This window comes from Anarrhichthys ocellatus, unplaced genomic scaffold, assembly GCF_004355925.1.
Source record: "Anarrhichthys ocellatus isolate YVR2014 unplaced genomic scaffold, GSC_Weel_1.0 scaffold1, whole genome shotgun sequence".
In the NCBI taxonomy this organism is placed as follows: domain Eukaryota; kingdom Metazoa; phylum Chordata; class Actinopteri; order Perciformes; family Anarhichadidae; genus Anarrhichthys; species Anarrhichthys ocellatus.
Window position 1 is genome coordinate 3,214,603 of NW_022280031.1, and position 20,952 is coordinate 3,235,554.

At 43.5% G+C, this 20,952-nt stretch overlaps 2 protein-coding genes across 4 annotated transcripts in view; one reads left to right on the plus strand and one right to left on the minus strand.

Annotated features, from left to right (window-relative positions):
- atg7 (ATG7 autophagy related 7 homolog (S. cerevisiae)) overlaps positions 1-4,287 on the plus strand; it is a 53,818-nt gene extending 49,531 nt beyond the window's left edge. The window contains exon 18 of the mRNA XM_031849111.1: positions 864-4,287. Within this exon, the coding sequence (XP_031704971.1) occupies positions 864-896 (33 nt within the window). The 3' untranslated portion in view covers positions 897-4,287. The remainder of the gene's footprint in view (positions 1-863) is intronic.
- Positions 4,288-6,144: 1,857 nt separating this feature from the next.
- Positions 6,145-20,952, minus strand: part of vgll4b (vestigial-like family member 4b) — a 32,760-nt gene continuing 17,952 nt past the window's right edge. For all 3 annotated transcript variants that reach the window (XM_031849152.1, XM_031849171.1, XM_031849162.1), the window contains 4 exons: positions 16,772-17,006; positions 8,726-9,005; positions 8,268-8,385; positions 6,145-6,598 (listed from right to left, as the gene is read on the minus strand). In XM_031849152.1, coding sequence (XP_031705012.1) covers positions 6,342-6,598; positions 8,268-8,385; positions 8,726-9,005; positions 16,772-17,006 — 890 coding nt within the window. In that variant the 3' untranslated portion in view covers positions 6,145-6,341. The remainder of the gene's footprint in view (positions 6,599-8,267; positions 8,386-8,725; positions 9,006-16,771; positions 17,007-20,952) is intronic.

A 20,952-nucleotide genomic window follows, 5' to 3' on the forward strand; every position in this document is an offset into this window, starting at 1 on the left:
TGTGTGTGTGTGTGTGTGTGTGTGTGTGTGTGTGTGTGTGTGTGTGTCACACACATGCTGCTGTCCACTTCCTGGTAAGCAACTTCTTAGCAGTGATTGTGAGTAATTATTTTCAATTGGATGAAAACATTGGTGCCTATTATAGTAGAAGTGTATCAAACGAGTGCAGTCACTCTGTGGTTCACACCCTTTGACCTGAATCAGTGGCTGTTGCTCTGCATTGGATTGGATTACAGTGTACCGGGGTTCACTGTATAGTTCTGGTTACTCAATGTATGTTTACATGCATCCTTCATGCATCAGTACACTGCATATATGAGACCTGGACATTACGCATGACTTTAAGTTCATTCTGGACCTGTGTGTGTTTTTCCGAGCCCATTCGGTTTGTATTGCGCAGGACCACGGGACATAACTGCAGTTTCATGCTATTCCACTGATGGACAGTTTGTGGCGGTAATGCGCAAAAAGCAGTGCTGCAAAGTCAGCGAAGAAGACGGCATGCTAGAAGAAATGAGGCACGTTTTAACGCATTTAAAAAGTTGGCTTTGCAGATGCTTTATGGAGAAGGAAATACTCTCGACACGCTTAATCGAGCTCAAGGACACATTCATGTGTTGTGAGAAACACTGAACGTAAACGTGACGTTGGTTTGTTTACATTCACACAGGGCACCTTTAAGGTCCACTTGCTCACATTCTCAACGGAGAAAACTCCACCGAAGGCTGTAACACGCAGCTGAACGCCCCAGAAAACAATAGCAACTGGACCTTGAGTTAGGACTGTTTAGTCGAACATTGTTTGGTAGACAAAATAATGACTTGTTAATTGTTTCTTTTTCTGTTGCTTCTTTTTCTCATTAGATTTGGGATTTGAGCGATGATGAGAGCATCTGAAGGACTGGAAGGAAGACACCCTCGAGCCTCTGAAGGACTGAACACTCCAACCCTTCCGTTTCTGTTTTGGTTTGTTTTCTTTAGGGAGTCAAATGTTGGTATCAGAGGAGTTCAGGGCTTTGCAGGCGACAGTAGACACACACACAAACACGTACAACTCAAGTTATCAAAACCAACAACATTACAAAGACGTCTTCAGAACAGACCAGCAATAACAATAATAATAATATAGTAACAACAAACAGCAAAATAATCTTGTTTCTTTTACTGCCCAAATATTCAGTTTTTCACAGTAAAGTTAGAAACAAGTACAGTTGATTGTTGATTTTCCACATTGTGCGTTTGAAGCTGTTGTGTTTAATGTACCTCTTCCCATCACCTCATGATGTGTAAACAAAACACTGCATTTTTGTCTGGAAAGGCCTCACTGAATGGTCACAGGTTCAACCCCTCCCACAGTCTCTCCACCAACACATGTAATGGGTTTGCTGAGTCCTTCGGCAAGACGATAACTAACTTACATCTGCCCGCTCATTCAGCGTGCTGCAGATAAATTAGGAAATGACAAAAACGCAGTGGACAACTCGGCAAATCCATCCATCTCCCGTTCTGTTTACTGGCGACTGTGATGCGTTCAGTACAGTTAATGCTAAAAGCAGCTTTGTTGATTTGAAAGTATGAAACCGGCACACAGATGTTACTGTGGCTTCTGATATGGAAACGATTGACTGTTACTGTAAACAAGCCTTGAGCCTGAAACTGCACGGTTTAATCTAAAAAAGAGCCTTATGGACAAACTGAAGGTCTTCATGGTTCGTTTGTGTCGGAGCATGCACTCGTTTGTTTAATTCATGTTGTTTTTCCTACTCTGCCCTGTGCTATTTGTCTGAGCTGATGTACAACAGTGTCAGTGTAATGAAATGTTTCAACAGCTGCTTGGATATTTATGGAAGACGATGAATGTGGTGTGAAAAAAAAAAAGCGATCTGAGATTAGTTAAAGGATTAGAGATTGAAGTTAAAATATTTGACTCATGGGATCGAGTCGAGACTTTCATAATTCTGGCTATTCTCAGCTGTTTTGGTCACGCTTTTACTCTTCTGTAAGTATTTAACCAAAGACTTGAATAAAAATGTCTCTTTGTTAATTCTTTTTACATGCGAGAGCTTTATATTGCTTTGAATACAGTAGTTTATGTGGAATTCAGGATCCATCCTTTCATACACTTAATGTCTCTGCATCTTCCCAAAACCCATTTCTAGCATCTCCGTCTTAACCAGAACACACCAGCACAGTAACAGAGGCCCACGCAGTCACAGTGGTTTAAAAGCACTTTATTGTTCATCAAGGCTACTTTACGTACAAAAAAGGTGGCCTGCCAAAACCTTTTTAGTAGGAGGAGACACAGAGCCACAAATTGACTGTTTTGATACAATTTTCTTTAACAGTTCAGAGTATTACTACCACTAAGTACATGCTACTTCCACTTCAAAAAAGGACCTGGAAAATGAGATACAGTCAGAGTAAAGACCAACTCCTCTTCGATTCATCTGCACAAGTTTCATGTTTACTTTATTACAGATGCAAAAATGGCCTCCACAGATGGGAACAGCTGCATCAGATACAAGGGCGACGACATAAAGCTCGTTTTGCTGCTTTGATCTCGGCCTCGGTGAGGAAGCAGAGGAACGTGAGCACGGAAAGATGCCGTCAGGTTTTTGTCTGTTCAGCTTTGGTGCTCTGTTTATGGACCGATGGTTCTACTTGTAGTTCAGTTCCCATCTGTAGACCAAGAACAGTCATCAAAAGACCTTCAAAACCAATCTTTTATAAATCTTACAAGCGGTGGTGGGACGTTTACCTGCCTGCTAGCCCACGACTAATGTTGGTTTTTATTCTAATTTTAATAGTTAAGTGGAAATGATCTGGGAAAGGCCGGCAGGACTCACTGGGCTAGTGGCGAAATGATTATGTTCCACTAATGCAAACCTTTGCTACTTGCTCCAGAGGTCTGTGAAAGGACAACCTCCTTTGTTCAGATGTCTCACAAGCGACACAAAGACGAGTTACATGGCTGCGGAACACTGGGGACCAATGGAAGTAGCGATTGTCACCAACACACCAGTGGCTTACTGTGGTTTCATACGTGTACTGTGTTCCTGCACTTGAACCTTTACTCTGACAAGACAAACTATCAACAAAAAAGATCAACTTTTTTTTTTTTTTTCACAAAAAAGAAAATGCAATGATTACAATATAAGGACAGGGGAAAAACAACAATTAAATAGCTACATATTAACAAATTAATTGTTCCTCAAAAAAATACCTACGATTTTTTTTCTCTGTACATTCGTTACGCACAGCGTAATGATGGTCTTATAGTTACTTATTATAAAAAAGTATTTTTTTTTTTTCATTTGAAGTGATCTCCCTACAGGGTGTAGGGAGTGTTTGCCGAAGCAGAAAGAGAGCCGCCTACCTACAGGGTGGTAGTGAAATGACAATGAGAAAGAAGAATAACTAAATCCTCTGGACACTGAGCTCTCTCCCCCCCCCCGATTGTTTTTTGCTTATTACATCAAACTGAATCTGAGTCTCCCAACTTAGGTCTAGTTTACAGAAGCTCAGCTCCTGAGGCTCTGCTCCCCCAAACCTGCCTGCTGAGAATCACTATTCAAACCACTCTGAACCTTTCACAGAAAGCACATTGAAACTGAGAGTACTTGTTCGTTCTGGGAATTAATTCACTGGCAGTTGTGTTTTGATTGAAAAAACAGTTCTGTATCCGTCACGCGTGTGTTGAGATGAGGATGGAATGTGTGGACGTTCTAGAACACGGACTGCGTTCCATTTAAAGGACTCTGGTTTAGGTCATTTGTATCAGGTGCGAGTACGTCCATCACAAGCTAAACATGAACCTTTCAGACTCAGCTCAGACGTTAAGTGATTCTGTACTGTAGATACAGAATGACTCACATCACTGTTCTACGCTCCCAATGTCCTTTCAAATGTAAGTATTTATAGCAGAAATGTTTGTTTTTTCCCCCCCCATTAATCATATGGTATGAATTTATGGCCAGTTTGCTTGATGCAAAGAAAAGCAAAAGGGACACACAACCCTGTTAGCAGGGAACTCTGGGACAATCAGCCCCGACTGGTGATTAGTGCCGTCTGTTGGTACTGAGATACGGAGTGTGTGAGAGGCCTGTACAAAGGTCCCTATAGGAGGAATGTATGCCGCCATGGCGCAGGCTCTTTAACATGTTGTCAGACTGTAGCAGTCAAGCTTAACCGCAGTAACAATACAATGTTGTTCACAAAAGAAAGCATTGAAGTACAAAAAAAAGTCAGGACACCAAACGTCAACCGATGAAGGTAGAGAGAGCTGTGACATCACACGGGGGGGGGGGGGGGTTTAAGAATGTGTGTTACGGCTGGTGCCAAGATGGATATTTTAAGAAGACTCAAGAATAAAGACCACTTGAGATGCTTTGAAGGAGAACAAGGCCCCGTCGACTAATCTCTGCCGTGTTGACGTCCCAGCGCGGTCGTGCTGACGGTTGTAGCATCCTGTACCACCGATGAATCAACATCTTAAGAAAACCGTTACCGGCTGCGTGTCCCGGAGCCACCCGGACACTGAAGCGACCGCCGCTCTGCTCTTCGCTCACCGTGCCGAGATGGTTTGGAGAAGCGCAGCTCTCATTGTTAAACAGAGCCTGTCCGGAGGCTGTCCCACTATAGTCTGTTACCATACCGATATTAATGGAAAACAAAAATACAAAATTGTAATAATAATAATAATAATAATACGGAGTACAACTGACCCAGCAGTGAGTGTATAGTGTCTATGTCTGTTACTGACAACGAAAAAAGTAACAACTAACGTCCAAATGGAAAAGTAGTTAAGATTGAAATGCTGCTTAAAAACATTAATAGATACCAGCTATTAAAAAAAAAAAATAAAAACACACAAAAAACACATGCATCTGTAAAAGCATCAGTTTACCCTTCAGAAATCTACCCAACCACAGTGTGTAGGGGGGGGGCGGGGGGGTAGCGGGGTGTAAGCCAAATATAATTACAACACCTGTGTTCAAAGAGACACGAGAGATCTGAATGATCTTCTCCCCCCGGTCCAGAAACCAGACCTTTTTTTTTTTTCTTTTTTCCAACCACAAAGTGACATGCAGAGTCATCTCTCCTCTCATCGCTGTCAGCAGTTAATCCTGTGAGAGACATCAAAGCACATTGTTCAGCAACACACTGCAGGTCGTGCAGCTGTGTGTTCAGCGCTCATCTCTTCTCATAATGGCGGGGGCTGATCTGATAACCTGACTGTGCTTGTAAATATCAAATGCAACATTTAAGTAGTTTAGAGCCGACGGTGGCACTTTGTTTGTCGTTGACATACTGCACTGACCAACGTGCAGCAATGTGACAGAATCCACTGTATACCGGAACACATGGCATCCAAAGCTGTGTTACTCAGCACATCTCCAACTTCTTTTTTTTTTTTAACCGGTATGATTTGTTTCCATTTTTCCAAAAAGAATACATAGTAATGTGGCTTGTACTTTTCTGGTAGATGTGACATTACAGTTAATGGGATCTAATAGAAGTTCCAACTAAAGCTGGGTCAAAATCAGCTGTATCAGCCCCAGTGTGGGCAGTGCCAGATTACAATGTTGACATGCCACCCTTTAACCTCTACGGCAGCAGTGCAGATCACACCAAGGGTACACAGTAATAAAACCACCATCACACGTACACAGGAGCGAGAAGGAAGGAAGGTACAAACGGAGGGAGATTACAAGATGCTTTTTCGTTGTTTTCTTTCGGAGGTGGGCACTGATAAACATCTGTGTCTGAGGTTTCTTTGGTAGCACAGTCAGGTGGTTTGTGTTTCTCGCTTATCTTTTCTTTCAAATATCGGACATCTCATAATGCAGAAGCAGTACACAAAACTACTGTTAAAGAAACGAACCCAAAAAAAAATAAAAAATTAAAAAGAAGAAAATTAATAATTAAAATACCGCCTTTCCTCTCTCTCTTTATGTACATATAACTACAGACCCGGTGCTCAGCTCCAAGCTTGACATGCAGGGATGATGAATTATTGAGTCTCAAAAGTCGAACCCTCATCGCTCATTACTGATTATTGTCTGGTATTACCATACCGGAGGACACATGGGGGGGGGGGACCATGTTGTTATTGCTTCGTTGATCCTCTGTGAGGAAGGAGAGAGAGAGAGAGAGAGAGAGAGAGAGAGAGAGAGAGAGAGAGAGAGAGAGAGCTTGAGGGTTTTACATGTTTTTAGCAGACCAGCATGCAGGCATTCCCTCTGGGATGCTGGCGATAGACCAAAGTGTGTGTGTTAGAGCCGGGATGATTGGGAGGGGCCGGGGAAAAGAGGGGCGATCCCCTCTTAAACCCTTCTTCCTTCAGGAGACCACAGAAGGGGAGTGGTTGTGATTGACCATGTGACTGTCAGGGGAGGAGTTTGGGCTGCTGCCCGACGACGAGGGACTCCCCTTGTTTTTGATCTGCAGCCAGGTCTCGCCCAGGGCCTTGGCGAAGTGGTCGTCCACCGAGCCGGTGATGGACACGGAGTTGGTGGCGGTGGGCTCGGGCTCCTTGTAGTTCTTCCCAAGACTGCGGCGGAAATGCTCCTCGATCACCGGGTCACAGGCCGTGTTGGCTACAACAGAGAGGAAAGAGAGAGAGTTTATATATTTCCCATAATAAAAAAAGAGAAACATCTCTAAAACACACTTATATAAAGTTCAGCGGGCACTTTATTGCCTAGCATCGGTTCAAACATTGGTAATGTGCATTTTAGGTCAATGGAAAAATACTAACTGACATCTACTTCACTTTTTCATTGCAGTTTTTTTTATATTAAATCACCGTTTTAAATGTCACTGTTAACCTCAATGAGATCACAGGGATTTCACTGGGATCATAAAAAATGGCCACAGTTGAGTTATCGACCCACAGAAAACATGACCGACGTGAATAGAGCAGACGCGTGTTTGGCTGAGGCCTCCGGGGACTTTTACAGCACAGAGATAACAGACGAGGTAGTGAAGGAACCACAACAAGGCTTCTGAGACAGAAAACACTAGTTATAGAAGTCAGTCTGAGTTTGAGAGTATGAGCGGTTGTGTTTTCTCTGGAGGATGATTTGCGCTCACAGAGATTGTGTTTTCTCTGGAGGATGATTTGCGCTCACAGAGAAGTTTCCCACAAACTGCACTGCATGGGAAACTCATTTTTCGTGCCCAGTAAAGGTTACTTGGTAACAATTAGTACCAATTATTTACCGAGATAAGTTCATCCATCACTGCTCCTTCTACCATAAACAAAAGCAAATACACTAGAGCAGAGGTAGCCAACACGGTGCCGGCGGGGACCACGTGAGTCGCCCGCAAGGCATGTTCTAAAAATAGCACTAGTCACCATGGAGCTCTGTCTAAACATTTTAGTTGCTGTTCTTTTTTAATCAAAAACGCTTGCATTAGTGTAGATTTTAAAATGACAATATTTCTTGTCATAAGAGAGTTGGGACCCAGAGGCGCACGGCGGACAGCCAGCAAGAGGCTGCCGCACCGCATTAGGTTTTCAGGTTACGAGTGGCGGGCGCTTCCCGTTGGCGCCAGACGCGCGCCGCGAGCGCACCCCGTCGTCAGGTCTGTAAATCCTCGGAACAGCCTGCGGGGCAATCCGACCGAAAAGGCCCAGACTAGAGGTTTGAACGCGGGCGCCCGAAGACGCTCGGCTATAGACGAGACTTTTTACTAGTTTCGTCGTGGAGAAAAAGGTAGCATTGGAAAAGCTGGTGTCGGTGACAACAGACGGGGCTCCCGCGATGACGGGCCGGCATGCAGGCTTCATTGCGCAATGCAAAGGTGACCCAGACTTCGCAAAATTTCTACATTGCCACTGGATCATTCACCAGCAGGCGCTATGTGCAAAAGTAACCGGCTTTGATCATGTGATGATACAAAAATATCAGAGATGCGATACCTCTGACTTTCAAATGTTGAAACAGATCAACAGAAATAAAAGTTGCATGTTTAAATATGTATGTGTAGCTATACCATCATTGTTGTGGAAATCATTATTAATAATTATTGTGAGGAATAATTAACTGACATGTGATCAAACAATCTCTTCACATATGTTGTTATTATTATTAAGGTGATCTGTGCAACTTTGTTATTCAGGAAGTTTGTATCAAATAAGTAGCCCTTCGTACTACTCGGTACCCTTGAAGTAGCTCTCAGTTTAAAAAAGGTTGGTGACCCCTGCACTAGTGTATAAAAAGCTACGATGTCATGTGTCTGTCTGTGCATGTGTGCGCTCACTGTTGATTCTCCTGAAGTTGTTAGCGAGGCTTGCACAGCCGTTGTGGGAGACTGGACAGTGAGACAGGTTGCAGTTGCGGTTGTTGGCTGGGGCGCATGTGATCACTGAAGGGCGATTCTGAAACACAAAGTTGTTATTTAGGAATCACCAAAACAACACAAACAATTGTGTTAAGAGTGAATAAAAAGAGCATTCGTGTTTAGAAAGACTAAAGGGAGATTTAAAGCTTGAGGGAGAGCGAGTGATTTATTGACCACCAGGGTTTTACAACTGTTTTGGCAAATAAACCAAATGGGACATTAGTACTCTCCACCATCCAAGGAGACTGGCTATTCAAAGCACATTGTCCCACATCACGACCTAACAAGTTGAGGTTTTACCCAACAATTTGCAAACGATGTATTCGCAAACGATGTATTCGGTGCTAGAACCGGATAACACAGGAAGTGCAGGTTACCTGCTGGCGCTCCACGGCGCTGACTGTGTGTGGCACTGAGGCCATAGCTGCTGTGCTGCTGCTGCGTGCAGATTCCACCATGCTGTTCTTGGTGAGCGCCAGCGGCTGGTCCATGCCCGCTAAGCTGGCGAGGTGGTGATGGTGGTGGTGGTGGTGGTGGGCGTGGCTGTACAGGTGGTTGCCGTGAACTCCCAGAGTGCTGGGCACCACCACGCGCTCGATGGGGCTCCGGCTCCGGTCCTTAGACATGGGAGAGCTGCGGTAGTCTCCATTAGGCTTCCTGGGGAACAGAGGGGAGAGAGGCAAATATTGGGTCGTGTGTTTATTTTAGGGGTGGAGTCCAATAGTGATACACCTTCTCTGAATTCAGTAACAAGACAGATTTTAAGCAAGATGGATTACAGGGCACCTGATCCAAAGTTATCGAAAACTGTGTCGTGATAGAAAAAGGATGAGCGGTGGAGAGATGAATTCATATACAGAGGGGCTCAGAGAGAGAGAGATGAGGGAAGACAAACAAAAGAGCAATTGTAAATGGGGCTCTGTGTCAAACACTGCAGGAGCAGCAGAAGCTATTAATACCAACCTCAACTCACACATGATAAGACACACACACACACACACACACACTTTTTTGCTGTGAAGCCGAGGAAGGAACACTTTCCTAACTTCATCCAACATGGATAGACTCCAAACGTAACCCTGCACAGAGGGGCACAAAGCTCTCAGAGACAAGCATGATCTCTGCCAGCTGCACTCAGTGCTGTCTGAGGAAAACATGGACCGGGCTAATGCAGCAGTTATCTCTAAACTGCATCTCAACACTTGACTTAATCTGCTGAAGTAGACATCCATCTTTGTGTGTTTGTTTACTCTTCTGTTCCACAACACAGCGTCCGTACTCACTACCGCGGACTGAGTACCAACGGTGAAAGCAGGTAGGCTGGCCACACACTTTCCACATGAAAGAGAATCAGTTCTCACCACAGCGAGATCCCTCTGTTCTCTGCAAACCGTGAGCTCATATTTTAATCGTTGAAAAAACAGTGATAAGGATAAGAGGCTGAAGTAACGACAGTTTGACACGACACAGATTTTGGCCTCTTTTTTTTTTTTCCAGCTCCGATGATGAAACGTTTGATACAGTGTGTAGTGAAGTGGCGGTGCTTGATACTGCGCACACTTGCTTGCAGTTTAACAGGTAGCAATTGTTTTTTGCACAGTGCGTCAAATGTGGTCTGTGTGTGTGTGTATTCAACTGTGTATTACAGCCTTAGTGCAGCTCCAGTCTCCTCCTACAATTTGAGGCCCAGTTACAGGGAGCAGGATTTACTCTCCTCTCGCTATCTCTTCTTTTCTCTCCAACTCCACAGCCCAAATGAATACTGTCTGCCTTCCTCCTTCCTACACTGAAATATATACACTATTAGACACAGAAGCCTCAATTGGGGGGGAAAACAAAAGTATGACATTTACTATAAATAAGCTGCACTCAAACATGAGATTCTCTCTTTCTCCTTTATTCTCCACCAGACACAGGGAGGCATTTCTGCAGAAGAAAGTCTTGAATGAGAATACAAAACAGACCCGAGAGTGAAAAAAGTCAAAGCGGGCCTTTAAGGTTTTGTTCGGATGCAAAACAACAAGTTCAGGCAAACAGTTGTAAATCCATGTGACCAGGCAACCTGACTGCCGGGTCAAGCATCTGGAGCCCACAGCAGCGTCCTCCACAAACAAATAGTCTCTGCAGAATACAGAGCGGGAGAGAGGAAGAGCTGAGGAGAGCTGCATGTGAATGGGCCGGACCTCTACTATAAGAAAGAGTGAGGTCAGTAGTTTCCTTCGTTTGTGCCGAGCGCCTACATTAGCAGAACCCCCCCCCCGCCCCCCTCTCTCTCTCTCTTTTCTTTCTTTCTCTCACAATCGGCAGCAAACTTCCTGAGGGTTAAAGAAGGAGAGACTTGGCAGCGGTTTTATAAACCCCGGACGACTAGCTCTTGTGTTTCCCCACAGTGGCATCAGTTTTCTGTTATTTATCAAATAGTCAAAGAGTAAATGCATTGTGGAGTTAATCACATAACATCAGGTCATAATAATGAATATATTGAATAAGATTCCCCAAACCAAAGTCCTCCTGTATAACTTGGTTATCTTCAGATGTAAACAATCAGCAGCAGATTAGCTAAGAGGCAATAGTAATAAAGCACTCCCCCTCTCGTACAGCTGGGTCTCGAGTTGGGTTATGGAAGTTGTCCCAAACTTTAATCATTGCCAAAGAGTAGGCATGCCCACATACTCACACAAGAGGGGCCTTTGCAGGAGCCAGTGAACGGGATCAACAAATCCGACCAATGAATGTCTCGCTGTCGAGTCCACCGCCGCCCCCGCCTTCCACTCGCCTGATTGCCCACCAAAAACCCGGGGACCGCATGTCATGCCAGGGATCAGGCATTCAAAACATACCCCTGTGTCTTTGTCCCTCTTACTCACCTCTCAATTATTGCTGGGGGTCGCAGCTGGGGAGAGAGGGGTGAGGGCTACACATGAGACACGGGTACGGGGGTGGTAAGAGGGGCGAGAGCTGAAGAGAGAGGGTTGCCAGGTCTGGGGCTAGGGGACTGGATAAGAGCTAGAAGAGTGGGAAGAGATGGAGAGAGGGACTTGGAAAAGTAGTGAACTCTGGGACTCGGTGCCTACTAGAGCTATGTGGGAAATCACTTAATTATAAAAATAAAAATAAATTTAAAAACAAGTGAGCTCGTAGAGAGTAGATATCCATGTGATTCTACTTCACTAGAGCCTGTGTTGTGTAGCCTGGTCATTAGCTGTAGTCAGTCACTGTTGTGGGCTTTCATTTAGAAACCCAGAGAGTCCAGACCTCAACACATAAATGATATAGTCATACATCCTGAAGCAGTCAGATCCGTCAGCCTGTAAAGGAATCATTCACATGACGCTCTGTCTTCAAGGTAACCTCAAGTTAGAGATCAGGACTGTGATCACGTGTTTGAATGACTTAGAATTGGAATACTTGTCATTTGTTCTCACAGCTTTGCATAAGCCAACTTGCCTAATTGCCAAAGTGGAAAATGAAATTAAAACAAATATAAACATATGAATTTGAAGGCTTTAAAAATATGGTTTTGTATTCCAGGTTTAGCTCTATAGCAGACTGCCAATTTAGTGAGTTAGCTATATTCTACTTTGAGGCAAACATACAGGAGCTACAAAAGTTCTATGACTTTTCTCACAATTGTGTTCTAAAACCTCACAATAAATCTTTGGTTGGGCAGAGGTTCATATCGGACTCCTTTAAGAAATAAATAAAGAGCAAGAACAGAGCGAGAGAGAGAGACAGGAAACATCTGGGAAGAATCAGGGCGTAAAGAGGAGACGACGACCAAAAAGAAAAAAAAGTAGAGGAGGATGAAGGCTCAACCACAGGTTACAACCAGGCCCAAGCTCTGCGAGGTCTGTACAAACCCACAAAATGGATACACACACACACACACACAGACACACACACTCAGTGAGCCACAGGGCGTACCCAGGCTATGTATATAAAGTATACAAACATCTCTACACATTTTACTCTGCTTAGTCCATGTTTTAGTTAGTAGCAGGACTATGCCTAGGTTAGCAATATCTGTATCCTTTAAAATAGAAACGTCAAACCCCAAGGTAAACTCACCTTAACAGAATGTGTATTACACTTAATACATAAACCGTTGCATCATTTTCAAACATCTCTTTACACAGCCGTTTTAAAATCGTTCAGACTTCCACTAATGCATGAATACTGATAGGAATCAAGCACATATTTGACAGTTAACGGCCTGCAGAGAAAGAAAACTGAAGAACATCCTTTGTTATCAAAGCTGGGACAGATCGGATATGGGAACAACCACAACAAGGTGGCAAAGAAAACAACATGAGAACACACGTGCACACAGAGAAGAAGAAAAAACACCACATCCTCCTTTTCTCTAATGCGCACACACGTAAAACAAGGGGGTAATAATGACTTCACCTGGCTTGGTCTCTCACACACACACACACACACACACACACACACACACACACACACACACTCTCTAACTCCACCTCTCTGATTTTTCCCCTACTTGGCCTATGGGGAAACTTCCATGAGAACAACTTGCTGATGAAGTTCCCAGTAGAAAGCAGCTGCAGTGTCTGTGTGCTACAGTACTTACTGCAGCAAACTGACTAAATTGGATTGAGCTTTTATCGTTATTCACTATTAAAAAGCCAAAGCAGCATGTATATACATCCCGTTTACCTTCAGTAGCTAGCATAGAAGTGCTTATGCGAGTTATTATGTGCTGACATACCCAAGTATCACTATTACACGTGCCCCAGGCACAACGTTTAACCATTCCCAAAACCAAGCAGCCGATGCCACACTATAATCCGACAGTCAACGTTCAAGGGGCGGGACTTAGTAAAGGGTCAGTTAGTATGCGTCATTGGTAAGTTAAACAAAATAATTCACAATATTACAATAAATTCTTAATTCTGATATAGTTCCCTGAGGAAATCAACAAACCCAGTGCCCACTGAGTCACATGTAACCGGGCTGCTGCAAATACACTTCCCTGCAGTTCTATTCCCCAATTACAAAGTCTTAACCTTGCTCTGCGACTGGCTCTTATTCTTAAGGAGGAATAAAACAGCTGAGCATGAGGACTTTTATACTGGCGGGTCTACAACTGCGGAGCGGCGGGTAGGCGAGCAGGCAGCAGCAAGCTTCCAGCCCACAGGCTCCAGTGGACAGGATAAGGCTTCTTTGTTCCAGACTCCTCCTACTCCTCAGAGAAAATGAGAAAGTAGCCCCTGCTGCCTGACAAGGAGCCCTCTCACCACACACACTCGCACACGTGCGCGTGCGTATGGACAGTTCACAGTACGACACATGTGCATACCTGCACAAACGCATGCAGAGTCAGCACAAACAGGGAGATCACATCCACATATCAGCCTGGCAGTAGGACTGCTGCTGACTTTTATCTGCAGAATTTACCATGCCATAAACTTTTCTGTAAGGCAATAGTGACTTCACTGTTAAAACACTAAGACGGCTGAGAGAAATACACTCACAACCACATCCTTAAATACACAGGCTGTTGACAAAAGAGAAAATCCGCTCATTTATCGCGCCTGTTAATACTGCCCCACATGATAAAGAAAGATCGAGTCGGTTCAGAATGTTGTTTCCTCTCACCACAGCCTGTGCCTCCCCCTGACTTCAGCCTGTTGTGATTGGACAACAACAGAAACCCGAGCTTCCTCCTTCATAACCCCACCTCACGTCTAAGGTGTCAGGTGTCTGTCTGCATGTTTACTCACCCAAAATATGACACAAAATAAAGCCAACTACATGCAGCTCGACAACAACACACATTATATAGCAACCGAAGCAGTCAGTGCACAGGAAAACTGCCGCTAAAGCATAACAGAGAAAATGTGTTTTTTTGTTTAAGAGGAGGAATGAACACAAAAGCCCCTAAACATGCAGGAATAGGCAACACTGAGAAGAGCAATCAGTGCAAACTAAAAAAACAAGCTACACAGATAGAAGCAGCCCGCAGAATCCAACAGCTAGAAGGGTGTCAGATAACCATCTCTGGACATTTTAATTGAGTGTGTGTGTGTGTGTGTGCGTGCGTGCGTGCGTGTGTATACAGTGCTCATTTTCTTGTTTTCTGTCTAGTTTCTTCCCCTCCCCAAGAAACAAGTCCATCCTTTTCAAATTAAACTTAATCACTATTCCTACGATTGACGGATGAGTTGAATGAAGCAGGAAGCTCATGCATTTTAAATAAAGGTGAGTTGAGCGTGAAGTCCCCTACAATGTTTTCTATAAAACACTCACTATTTTAAGCTCGACTGTGTTTTGTAACACCCACCCATCATTCTCTCCACTTTAGTGTAATCACTGTTTTTTGGACAAACACAATAGTTCAAGCTGACTTACTGCAGGTTTCACTGAGCAGCTATCTTTACCAGGGAAAGAATGCCCTCAGAGAAACCTCAAATTAAATGATAACAATAAATATATAAATATACCTCTAGGATGGCCGGAAGGGAAATGGGTTTCAAAGATGTATATCTTGATGAAGGCACTGGATTTAACTTCAAGTTGCAGCAAGTCAACTAGCAATTGACTTTTCTTGGGTAGAGATTAACCTGCAGGCCCTAGAGTCAAATAACTCCACGGTCATAATTAAAGTGAAGATTAAACAAGGGGATTGAGGCTTATTATGTGTTACTTCTAGGAAATGATCATGGTACAATAAGCAGTTTGAAAAGTCTTAAATCGAAGTGTAACTCCACAGAGTGGTTGCATTTAGAGGAGTTCCGACACTAACCGAAAGCTGATATGACAATAAGTCCCATTGTACTACGGCAGAGCAACTTACATAATAAAATCCAACTCGTGGACACACGAGTCGGAGCTTTTTTGCTTATCAGTGTAAGCAGACGTTACCCGCACTGTGCATAAAAAAAACAAATATCTCACAGAGAGTGACAAATAACGGAGACAACGGAATAAAACACCAAATGGTCAGATCGATTCACTGCCTGGTTGAAGAGAACAATGTTAATTCTCCCGCCACTGACACATTCACAACAGAAAAACAAGATGACTCGGCACAAATGTCAAGACACACGAGCTAATCCTTTGATATGCGAGCCCAGACGGTCACAAGATGAAGGAACAGAGACCCTTCCCCCTGTGCCACGAGAAGTCAAGAGAGTTATATCTGTGAAACAAAAATAAATCCCTGTACTCGGACACAGGCCAGTGAGCAGATAGATTTATAACCAGTCACTTAAAAGTTACCTTTACAATCTAAATGTGGGAAGTGTTTGTCACTCAGAAGAATTTGGTTTTCAACAGTGATTTCAATCAAACTATTTGCTTAATGTGCAGCAGGTGTTTGTGCAAGCGTGAACACATGACAGTATGTACGACACATGTGTGTTTACACACGCTTAACCACACAACACACTGCCAGTAACTGTGCTCCACTCTTAATCCAGGGCTTCAAGTATATCCAGCATATCATCCACTGTGTTCCATTGTGTCATTTCACAGCCGTGTGGACTGCGAAACAATTCAATTATATTTTATTTGTATAGCCCAATACCACAAATCACAAGATGAGACTGAGAACACACGAGATCATCTGATATAATAGAATGCTAATAATAAGAAAAGCAGTACCATAAACGTGACTGGGCAGCAAAAACAACATGACTTCATAATATTACTTGTATATAATTATTATTACTTTAAACTGCACAGCTCCACCTAACATCTCCTTGCCTGCCTCCACAAGAAATAGCAATGGCTGGAGTCCCATGACTGAGAAGAACTGAGACAGGTCCCTTCACAGCCAGTAAGTGCCCCAGAATCCCCGGAATCTCTGGAAGTGGGAATGTGGGAACTTTATAGATGTGAGTAATCTTTCTGTTGTGCAGTCCCAGTTTCCAAGCTTCCAGAGACGTGTGGCTATAAGAAGAACAGCATGGAGCCAGCTAAACCTGGCATAGCACCCTGGAGTCCAAACTGGGACTTCTGAGAAAGCCTGTCTGTCTGTGCACAGCTTCAACAAGCAAGGAGCCCGCAAAACACATGGCCAACAGAAACCCTGGCATACACGATAGCGGTAGTGCGTATGTAGCTTCTCGGCAGCAAGGGGGCCTCTTCAATGGCCACATAGTGTGTGTGTGTGTGTGTGTGAGTGAGTGAGTGAGTGAGTGAGTGAGTGAGTGAGTGAGTGAGAGACAGAAAAGAGAAGGGTGCAGTGATTAAGGATGTTGGGATGTTGCCATAACCATGGCTATGTTATGTTGCAAAATGAATTACAGGCATTGTATAATGGATTACGCTCCTTTATCGTGGACACGTGAGGACCGTTATCACGACCAACCAACATTGTGTTGAACGATAATCTCGTCATATCTTCCGAGCCTATAATGGCGTCTGTTAGAAAGTGTTTCTCAGTGTTCTGTACTCACAGCTGAGCGGCAAACAGTCGGCTCATCTTCGCAACGTGCTCGTTGTCGTCCATGTCGCTGTCCCCCTGGTCCCCACTCAGCTTCCTCTTGGTGGGGCTGATGGGAGGAGGACCCGTCCTGTGGTTGGAGAGGGAAGAGGACGATGAGGAGGACGAGGACGAAGAGGAGGAGGAGGAGGAGGAAGAGGACAGAGACAGGGACTGGAGTCTGGGGTCCCCCCTCAAAGCGGCTTCACCTGAGAAGAGGAGACAAGATACAAGAGGGGAGAGAGTATTTAGTGATGTTGAACCTCTATTAGAGTTCAAAGCGTAGAGGAAGATATACTTAATGGAAAGTGTAGCACCAGCACAATCAAAACACTTTCAACAGTACAATTAAGTTTGAATACTTTTGGTCATTTCAAAACATGACTGAGTATGAACTGGTTCCTGTCAACTGACATGCTTACACTTCCAAAAAAAGGGTGCTTAGCCATGGGTGTACAATTATGGTAATTAGTCAAAATTATAGTATTTTCAAGTAGAAGGCAACTGTTTTATTGCCACTTTAAACACGCTGACCACAAACACTACTTCATGACAGCGTTACCATACATGCTGTGTTCCTGCTCAAACTTCTGAATTTGTGTTGACTTGTACAGTTTGCTGAGTAAGGCGCAAACCTCTGGCATAAACTGGAGTATCTGGTTTAGTAATGTTTTGGAGGAAATAGTTGTGGATGGCTTCTGCATACGTTTAAATGTGGTGTGTGAACTATTTCTCTCTGCTAACCTGCAGTCTTGTCCCGGTACAGGAGGCCTACAGAGCCGTGGGTGAGTGGGAGTAAGAGCAAGAGAGAATCAGGAAAACTACCACTGGCTCCGTCTCAGCTCGGGGACTTTCCACTGCTTCAACCTCATGCATCCGTCTGACTTTCCCCAAACAAAACATAAAGCCCAGAGTAAAAGAAACCCATTCCTACAGGCACTTTTCTCCACAACTACTCTCATACTTTTTAGCAACACCAAGTGTTTTTTCCCCGTTGAATTTTAAACTAATTTAATATTACAAATGCTGTTATTCTTCAAGCATTGGGAGGATTAACACACATCAATGTTTAATGTTTGTGCTTATTCTGCTATTATTACAAATGACTCAACTTACAATTTGGACAGGCATTCATGAATAAACCAAAAGGCACAACGTAGTAATACATAGATTGTGAGGATCTAAATAAATGGTGTTTATTTCCCAACAAAAGTGATACTTTAAACACTGCTAGCAGCACAATACTGTACTGTTTGTTCACTGCATTCATGTTGTAAATCACTCGAGGAAGTTTCCTGTAAGCTAGAGTGGACAGAGTTCTTTTGGAGGAGAGACAACAGGGACTTTTTGGGTGCATGCGGTCGTAAACAACTGTATCATTAAGTCACACACACAATGAAAAGGCTTTGTGCTGGTGTGGTCTATTCCTCCACTGTACCTCTATGTATGTTTAGTTTGAGCACGGCCTCCCAAACACAGCAGCAGCTCCCCCCCTCCCCCTAGCATGTTCCTGCTAGCCCTGCAGTGTACCATGGCAACAAGGGTGACATCATTGTTTTTGGCAGGACAGAGGGCTGGCAATAAAAAGAAGGGAGACTGTGACACCACATGGTCCAATCAGGATCCAGGACCCATAGCGGCTTGTTAGAGGTTCAGGAGTGAAGTGCTCAACAAGGGGAGAATCCCTGAGAACAAACGGGACATCTGGCCATTTAGAGTCAAACACTCAAGACCTAACTGCTGCGCAACAGTTAGCCTGAGCAACAGTACACTCAGGTACCAGTTAGGTGTTCCTGTCTAAAACTACTGCAGCCTTGCAATGAATCCTACATTCAGAGATGACTGCATTAGTTCTAGCTAAGGATCCCTAATGAACTGGAAACTGAGTGTATAGATTTACTTTAAAAAAAAAAAAAAACTAACCTGTGTGAGTCATGCCTCTTCCACCAATACAGAATTTTAACAGTAAAATGTAAACATATCATTGTAACCTAATGACATGTGCACACAGCAGCAGGCAAAATAAACTGTAGAAATAGGTAGAAGCACAAAACGCCAAACTGAGAAAGGACTCTATCTGGTATACATATTTGTTCATTAGATAAAGGACACTGCAATATTTCGATAAAACGTCATTTGTTTTGTTCAATGAGCAGACAATCAGTGGAAGTAGAGCTGCAGTACAGAAGTAAGACTCCACTCTCTGCCCTCTCAGCTCATCAGGTCCATGTGATCAAAGCCTGTTTCTCTTGACAGAACTTCAAACAGCTTGGAATCAGGATGAGATTGGATTACAAAAAGAGGTCAACCCCTCTATCTCTTCATTTCCCTCTCATGTTCTCCCTCTCTCCCGTTTCCCCTTGAGGTACTTAAAAAAGGATGAGTCGGAGCATACCCTCTTCTTCTCTCTCTCTCTCTCTGCAAAGCAGCAGCTCGGTTACTTTTGGCTCAGTTTCTCTGTAACCTGAACTTGGCCCTCTGGGTTGCCTGTATTTTTCTAAGTCCATTGAGGTTTTAGGCTTTTAAACGCTTAAAAAGGACATAGAGAAAGAAAAAAAAAAGCTCTTGTCTGTGTGAGCTGAACTTTTAAACCGGATGTCAGATTGGTTTGATCTCTGACAGACAAGAGAAAAGGAGAGCAAGACAGACAGACAAAGAGGAGTAGACATTTACAAAAGTAGATGGCCTTAAGGAGGTTTTCAACCTCGTTTATTTCCCAGCGCTCAGCAGCAAAAAGCAACAGTCAGCATTCCCCGGCACCCCTCCCACCCTGCAGGCCTACAACTGATAGCAGCTTTACAGAAACAGAAAGGGAGAGCTGGAGAGAGAGAGAGAGACGCATGAACAGACGGACTGATGGAGAAAGAGAAAACATTGCATATTACACAGATTCTAATATGTATATATATCCAAATCGATTACCCAGCTGGCTAAAATCAGCCATTTTCAAATATGTAAGTCGACATCACAGTATAATGTGGTTGGGAAATACAATAGTTTGAAATTAAATGAGAGCAATCAGCTGGTGTGAGATTGGAGCAATTGTTTGGAATGACGCACGTCTTATTATTATATCAATGGACTTCCTTCGTCAATTACTGTCACAACAATGTAATAATGTATGATATACTGGGCGCTAAAGGGCACACAGGATAAGGTTGAGAGTCACAGTTTGGTTTTTAAACTTAACTTTGTCAGTCAAATTAATGTCAGAATGGGTCCATAACCAAAGTAACACATCTGGATTTACTACCAACCTTTCTTTCAACTGTCACCTATACACACCAATGTCTGATTCTTAATGTTGTTCAATTTTGCATTCATGCACAAGAAGAGTCACAGTGTGGATCAATGTCTTTATAATAACTGACTGTCTACGCATCAGCCCCAGAAGAACAGGCGTCGATGAAAGGCTTCTTGCTTTTAGATGCTTGCTGTATTCCATTTCACATCATTCCAAGAATTGACCCGATGCTCAAACTAATTAGTATTTTGTCACAAACTGTATGAACACACAAGACCTGATCAGAGGAGGATTTGTGTTAAAGAGTAATAAGCCTCAAAGCACTAGGTGGTGGTTTGATAAAGCCAATTATTTAAGTACATGCCACTAATCGCAGGTGTCACCGTTAGTTTTTGACTGTGCTTCGTTAACACGATGTGGCGGTTGTTTGTTATAAAACTCATTGGAAGTGATGGATACTCACTATGGACACAGAGTATTGGTAATGTTGTGTATGTTTTTTCTGAATTCATGTCGTAACGTTTCACATCAGTTAGCAGCTGAAGCACGGGACTCATGGTCACTACAGTAGCAGTGCAGTATGTGCACAGGGTGTTTGTCGTGAGGAGACCCAAGTTAAGTTCCCGTGTCTTGCATGTCAGCCAGCTGATGATCATGGTGAAGGGGGTTAGCCCCAAAGTCAGCAACAGCTAACTCTGTTTGTATCATGAAAGCACCATGTTGAATGTTAAAATGTCAGCACCAGCATCATGTTGTATATTGAATTTGTTATAAATCAGAAAGCAAAGAACATCTAATGAAACTAAAACATGTTTTCAATGTTACTTTTAGAACTGTAACGGTATTATTAAGTACTCATATTGGTACTCGGTATCGGCGAATCAAAAGTACTTGATCAGTGCATCCCTAAA